We start from the raw sequence: 8,287 nt of genomic DNA, 5'->3' as shown, positions 1-8,287 counted from the left end.
GTGGGAATAAACTATTTTTGATATCATAAAAGAAAATATCAGAAAGCTATGAAGAAAATTATGAAAAACTTAAATTATAGAATAAGTGTAAATTATATTGATGATTGCACAGTTTAGGAAAAACTTTACCACATATATTTTTTTAGAATCAACTCTGAAAAGGTTTAAACAATATAATTTAAAATTAAAATTGGTTAAATATAGATTTAGGTAGGTACACTAAGTTAAATATTCTATGAAAAATAATTTATATCAAAGGTATTCGTCCTACAGACGAAGGGTTTACAGAAATTACACAGATAAGTTATCTGACTAACATAATTCAATTAAGTACGTAGTTTATGTTGAGATTGGCAAATTATTTTCTATGGTTCCTACATCCCAAATTCTAGTAAAATCACTTATTCCCTTAAACTGAGTTAACACAAAACACTTAACTATATGTAATTTCTAAACAAAAAAGCAGGTAAGTGGGTGTCACTCTGCTATACAGTAGCTTATAAGTGGGTCACTGTAATGGATGGAGTTAAATTTGAATTTAATGATATAAAATTATGGTATACGAAAAACGATTTTGAGCGAAAACGGTCTGTCAGCCTATAATATTACTAATGTCCGTATGCATGATAAATTTATGTTTAACACGTCTTATGTGACACACACATTGATTATATATGCATACGAGCATAAGTTGATGATATAATTGTGATTATAAAGTAATTTACCACAGTAGGTTAAATTCATATTTGCCCAAACAAATACATTTGAAAATCAGGGTGATTCGTTTAAAATTGAACACTCATTATTTCAAAAAGCGTAATTTATTGTTTTTGTAAATTATATTTACTATATTACTACTACAAAAATTATCAAAATTAATTTAAAAAAAAAAAGTTATAATAAGGACAACAACAATATTTGATGATTTAATATATTATGTTATATGTATATATAATATTATAATACATAACGGACAATGGAATATATAGGTGCTATGACGTATAAAACAATTATTTTAACTACGCTAATAATTAAAATCATTGTCATTAAGCCCGTTAGTGGGAAGGGAAATTAGTGTTTTATAAAAGTTTAACCCCTTCAAATGCACGATAATTTTGTTGAAATACCTTTTTTGAGCCCAAGACGTGCAGTTCGACCATTACCGTTTTTAAACCCAAATGCAGTTTGACTAAAATAAGTGCAATTCCACCATACCCGACATTTATATATATTATGAAAACAAACTTACGCTTAAACGTCGACTCTTCCGATGAAACCTATGAGACTTGCATAACGCCGTCACCGCCATCGACGAAACAACCAGCAGGCTATCTTCATTCGTTTCGATCCGAACTGAAACTTGAAGGTATATTTTATGAAAATAACCTGATCGTAATGAAATGTGTGAGTCTGTGTTATAACTTACATTATAATGTAATATATACTGTTTAACGAACGGCGTCTGTCTGTTTTTGGAAAATTTTCTTTTTTTTCTCACTGAAATTATAAAATATCGTTAATGGTCTCCGACGAATGTCAACGATTGGCGATTGCCATACCTAGATAGATGGTTTATTGATACATCGATATATTATTTATAACGTTGCATAGATATAAAATATATTACCTAACCTAACCTGCCAATAATGTGATATTATATTTAGGTATATTATTATAATATAAAACAATGAAATGTTAAAATTTTAAGAAAATTTCCAATATAAATCCCAAAACGTTCAACTTTATTTAATTAAGCTTAAAATTATTTAAGTGGTATCTGCTATGTAACTACTTACAAAATATTATATATAAAATAACATATTTTATCATATTCTGTATTTTACTATACCTACCTAAACCTACCTACTTATATGGGTATCGCCTAATCATTGATTTAAAATTTAAAAAAGGGAATGCTACGCCCTTAAGGTATTTTCCATAGCATCACAATAATTTTGTACACCTATAAAGCAACGGAATTTTTTGAAAATTACTCTGCGTTTGCAGGTGGGTACCAGCTGGCCGGCCAATCAATATATTATTTATTCTAGGTCGATCGCGTCAAAAGAGTAGAAGGAAAAAACTTATGTAAATCAATCAATTTTATTCTTCCGGCGGAACAAAACGTACACAGTGCGAGCGTATAATAATAATAATATTGTGCAATGTCAGAGCGTCGCACATCTCCACCTAGGGAAATGCAGTGCGCACGTCTATCTCCGACCAAATCGTTCAATCCGGTAGTATCGAAATTAAATATGCAATTTGTGAAAATAGCTTAATAACTTGCAAAATGGAACGAAATATTATGTTAATAATGGAATCCTTATTCGTCTCTGACGATTGTCATTTGCCATAGATCGTATTATTTTGTAACCTAGGTAATCGATGGATAATTTCACAATATTTTTAAAAACTAGAAGCGTTTTTTAAATATATTTTGCATTTTAAAAATTATTAAACAATTAAAGTGTTATACTAATAATTATGTAAGTAAATATAATAATAATTTAAATATTGCATAAAAATAAACATAATAATATAATTACACAATTAGAAAATATAGGATTTATTAATTGTGCTACTAGCTGGCGTTGGATAACAGGGATTTTATTTGAAATGTGGAGTGCAGCGGCTAAACATTTGCCGCCGCCGGGCAGGTTACGCGGGCGTACCGACGCGCGCGCGCCGTCTCCTCAACACCCGTCAAGCAACGGCGGCCAACCGCCGCACCGTGATCGCGCTCGTACTCCGCACCGGTGCGTGTGGACTCGGCGGTTCATCTCTGCCGCGGATAGGGTACTATAGATACAGGTATGCTACGCCGCCATTTTGCGACTAATAATGTTATGTGAATTTGAATTTCTCCCTCTTTATTTTATCATTTTATCATTGATAAATGAGTCGCAAAATGGTGGCATAGCATACCCATTCTATGTAGAGCCTTACCGCGGACTGGTTCACGGTTTAGACCGTGCGCGCCCGAGTCGGCGGCGGTAACGACACAACGACTCACGCACACACACACACACACACACACACACACACACACACACAACACCAACAACAACCACACTGGCAATCTCTCACGCTCGTTCCGCCCGCCCCCGCACGCTCGCCGGCCTTATGATCCATAGGGTGCTCCGCTGCGAGCGCGTGCGCGCTCGGCCGTCGTCGTTTGGCGGGTGTTGAGGAGACGGCGCTCGCGGCTATCGACGTTTCGGGGCACCGCGCGCGTAGTGCGTACTACAACAGTACAAGACCGTACCACGGACTTCGAATCCGCCGCCGCCGCCGCCGCCGACTGGGGGTCGATTCTCGAACTCATTCGACGTGTAAGCGAAAATAATTATAATACGACTACAGTCGCATGGCTTAGTCGTATATCATATGATAGTGTAGATTGAAGAGATGTAAATCAACAATTTAGACTGAAATAGTCTGTTATAGACTTATAGTGTATAATATGTTACATTTAACATCTAATGCGATATGATTGATGGAATGATTTGCAGACCGTAGTTACCCATATGTTATTATTAAGATTTTTGATATTTTAGACATGTCCTGTCATAGAAATTTGTATAAGATTTTATCAACATTAATATACCTAACATTATGATTTGGGAAAATTAAGATATTTTTACCGATTTTCACTAATAAAAAATCATGATTTTTCAAATATATTTCAAAGCTTGGAAGTTGGAATGGTAATATACAAGCGATTTCATCATTGTTTTACAAAGTAGGTACCTAAATAGAATAATACATGAAAAGTACCTATCAGTAATAAGCATCCATATAGTATATTATAGGTATAACTGTATAAATAATAAATTCCTATTATTTTGTATAAAATAAATGCTGGGCCATCTGTGTAAGATTTGCGTTAAAAATAATTGAAATATTTAATATGGTTTTATATATGAAACCATTAAATGAAAGATTATCACCGCTTGACGTAGGCACATTTTATTTTGTTTTCGATAATATGTGATGAAGATAACTAGGTACCTATTACCTATATAATATTATGTTTTTTTATTATTAAAACCATGGAAGTTAAATATGATTTTGTAGATATTATGTTGCATTTAATTGTTGAATATCGTATATCGTTGTATCAGTATGCGTTGTGACGTTGCGACGTTGTGATATTTATTTCATGTATCTACTGTAAATATTTAATAATTAAAATATGTTTAAGAATTCAGGTACCTATTAAATAAAATATATATCGAAAATATTTTATGTAAATTATTTTTTGAAATAATCGATTGAGTCTATATGACTATATGTCTATATGTATTCATGAATTCTGTTTAAGTAAATATGTATGCAAATTTATGTATGTATGTGTGTATTAACTATTATATTATAGTGCAACGATATGTTTCGGTTGTTGAGACTTGTAATAATGACTCGTTATAGTGGTGGTCATGATTTTAGATACATTTAATAACTAAACTGTATATAATATGCTTTTGATGGTAATTAGACATGGGGATGATATTTTTTATAATATAACATGATTTTAATGAAATTGTGATATTTTCCCTAATTTTTTACTAAAATATTGTGATGTTTCCATAATATTTTCTATTGAAGTTATGATATTTTTACTTATTTTAGCAAGATTTACACACAGACACCTATGTTTTTATCAACATCAGTAGGTACATTTCAACGTATATTCACATTTTGGAGTATATTTTTAGGTTTCAGCATAAATTCTACCTACGTATTATTTACTTTGAACAGCTCTGGATTATTAAATAATGAGTGGGGGAGGGGTGGGCATAGTGATAGAGAACATTACACAACAACAGTGGTGGTTCTAGCGTATGGACAGGGTGGGCAGCTGCCCATACCAAAATTTCTGTAGCCCCTTATTGAGGAAGGAAGAGGAAATAAGGAATATAATTCACAATTAAAACCTAATTATAAATCTACTGTTGCCCATACGAAAATGTATTCACCATTCCTAGAACCGCGCCTGCACAACGGCTGATTTATATTCAAAGGCTGTTTTTTATAGGACCATGTTATATTGTTGATGCCATGCATTCTGATGATAATTATTATTTTTAATTATTATACAGGTTGTCCGCGAGGATTTACCCATTGTGATATCTCCTAAGATAATAAATATATCATAAATCTGGTTTTTTTTTTATTAGACTCATCGAGGCAAGACCTACACATATTTTATTTTTTAATTTAATTTTTTTTTTGGTAAGTTTATTTTTATTTTTTTGAAACAATGGAAGATGGCCATTTTTTAGACTTTATTTTTGTGAAAATTCAGACTTCAACATTTTATTTTCACTAATTTAATGTTTTTATTAATTTTTTTAGTTTATAGGTAAAACAGCAAAAAAACGATTTTTGCCTGTTTGGCAGGTGGGCTCTATGTCTAGTGGGTATACTCCTAGGTAATTGTCTAAATATTACTAATCAAAACACATTATGCTCAAGCCCCTTATAAGCTTCAAATAGCCTTGATTTATGTTTAATATTTTTAAATTACAACAAATTACAACAATTAGGTGATTTTTTTTGTTCAAATATCAAATACCGTCCAAATTTGAACTTAAAATATCTATAACAAAAAGTTGTGTTCATATTTTTTTTAGATTATTTGGCTACAATAGGTCTTACTTATGAGAAACCTTCAGATAACCTTTGTTTTAAATGTTCAATCCTTAGCTATAAAAATTGAACATTTTATAACTAGAATAGTTTAAAAATGTTCAATGTAAATTTGAACTTTTAATAAATAATAATAATGCTTGTAAAATGCTATTATTGCTTATAAAAAAAAATTTTGTAAACCTATGAATTTTAATTATTTGTTATCAAATTTTATATCAATGAATGAAGAATCATGAATACAATTTTCAACAATTGTCTATAATTATTGTAGAAAAATACTAAACAAAATTGAAAATATCTATAAATAGCCCAGACTCAAAATATTTTAAATATTTTATCATGTATATAAATAAAAAACATTTATGAAAATGTCAAGTACTTATGTTTATCCAGCATACACACACACACACACAAACACAAAACAAAATCATGAAAAATCAATAAATGCATCACTGTATATTGTAAATTATATAACATTTTTCTGATAAATATAGTACAATATAATTAACTTTATAGCTTATTTAAATAATAATAAAAAAAAAACATTTTTATCAAACATTCACAAAATGAAAAATTAATAGAACAATACACGTCTGTCATAAATTATACATAAATATTTTAATATTACTACTAATAATGAGACTATTAGTTAATAAAATTTGGTGGTCTATCAACAACTACTCCACCATAAATTCGTACTCCATTTCTTGACAATATTTCCATGGTCCAAGTATTAGTATTCGGGTTGTAAATGTCTACATTATCGTTCATAGATTTATCAAATCTTCCGCCCATAACATACAATAAACCATTTAATGCCACTACTTCTATATAAGAATATAATTTATATTCAATATATTATTATGAAGGTTGTCCTAAAAAATATAATTGTTACCAGGACGAAATCGGCATATTTCCATATCAGCTACAGAAGACCAAACTCCATCACTCGGTCTATAAACCTCAACGCTTTTAAGAAACTCATAACCATTATAACCACCAATAGAATACATAAGCCCATCCAAGACACCTACACCAGCACCTTGACGACACACAGATATATCTGCAACTGCCGTCCATGTGTCAAGTGTAGGATCATAATATTCTACAGATTTTAAACTGTTTTCACTGCTATTATAACCTCCAACCTAAACAATTTAACTAAATAAAATATATTACTAATTAAAAATTATTAAATGATATAATTAGTCACCGCGTATAAATGATTATTGAGTACACCAACACCAACACTACTTCTCTTAATTGACATATTCGAAACCATTTGCCATTTTTGAATACTGACATCAAAGACACTATCTAAACGACTGTTGTCGTCACGTCCACCAACCTAGAATAAAAAAATAATATTGATAGTTTAAAATAATTAAAATATTTATATAACTTACAGCATATATAGAATCACCTAATACTCCGACTCCTAACCAATCTCGACTAACTAACATGTTGGCCATTGGAACCCAAGATGGTGATTTTAAAGAAACATCAAGCATAAAAACAGATTTAGATATACCGCCCACAGAAAACACAAATTTATATCTTATTACACCAAGACCAGCCGACCGACGACAATCATTTATCCCTGGTGCATTCTCTCGTAGATTTGTTACTGGGTCATACCACTCTGTATAACACTTTGGAAATGTATCAGACCGAATGAACATTAGAATAACCTGGTATAATTAAAATTACAATGTAATTGTGAAAATAAATAAATCAAAACAGAATCATACTCTTTGAGAACCACCAAATTGTCTAGATGTACAACTAATGGTTTTTGGCATGGTGAATTGCTGAACTGATTTTTTTAGATGGAAGTGCATTGCTTCAAATACATAATCTCTACCTAAAATCATTATTATAATAATAATTAATAAAATATATTAATTCATAATGATGGCATATTTATGCAAATAACATACATTTAGGACAATTATTCAGAAGAGGTTCTTCCACCGCATTATCTAAAATATCAGGCTTTAATAATGGCAATCGTACATGTTCCATTAGTTGTGGCAAAACATTTTTTCTCTGATCTAAATCATGTCTTACCCATTTAATAACACAATCAAATACCTACAATAATAAATATTTAAAATTTAATTGAAATATAATAATTTGTTAATAGGTGATAAGTGTATGATTTTCACATAGTCCTGTACATATAATGAAGGGAAGTAAAAATATATTTTCAAGTGAGTAATACCCATCTCCCGCCATGATCTTCACAGTACAATACACATTTCATATAAGTACACAATCCCGACACACAATGATATTTTCAAATGCAATTTTTTTGGAAAAAATATTTAAACAAACTGCAGCAATGCAGTATTACTAATGTCTAATAGTTAAATAGATTACTTACTTAAGAACAATATAATAAATTAATATTTGATGTTTTATTAATCCGCCTTCGTTCAGAATCAATTTTTGTAAACAATGATTGTATATCATGGAACTCATATATTATAACATAACCATAACAGTGATCAATCTAGATACCTATTGTACAGCAGAACAATACCCACTTGCCCACCTTTTTTAAGTTTTTTTTTTTCAATACAAAATAGGTATTAAATATAAAAATTACCAATTTTATAGTTTGCTTACT

General features: G+C 30.4%; 1 protein-coding gene across 1 annotated transcript in view; it reads right to left on the bottom strand.

Moving 5' to 3' along the window:
- The window catches only part of LOC100569072 (kelch-like protein 2), a 16,392-nt gene that overhangs the window by 7,101 nt on the left and 1,004 nt on the right, over positions 1 to 8,287 (bottom strand). Inside the window, exons 2-4 of the mRNA XM_029485440.1 lie at positions 7,596 to 7,749; positions 7,407 to 7,519; positions 7,062 to 7,346 (exon numbers count right to left, since the gene is read on the bottom strand). Of these exons, the coding sequence (XP_029341300.1) occupies positions 7,062 to 7,346; positions 7,407 to 7,519; positions 7,596 to 7,749 (552 nt within the window). The remainder of the gene's footprint in view (positions 1 to 7,061; positions 7,347 to 7,406; positions 7,520 to 7,595; positions 7,750 to 8,287) is intronic.

The sequence above is a fragment of the Acyrthosiphon pisum genome, chromosome X (genome assembly GCF_005508785.2).
Source record: "Acyrthosiphon pisum isolate AL4f chromosome X, pea_aphid_22Mar2018_4r6ur, whole genome shotgun sequence".
Lineage (NCBI taxonomy): Eukaryota > Metazoa > Arthropoda > Insecta > Hemiptera > Aphididae > Acyrthosiphon > Acyrthosiphon pisum.
This window is presented reverse-complemented; position numbering and strand designations above follow the sequence as displayed.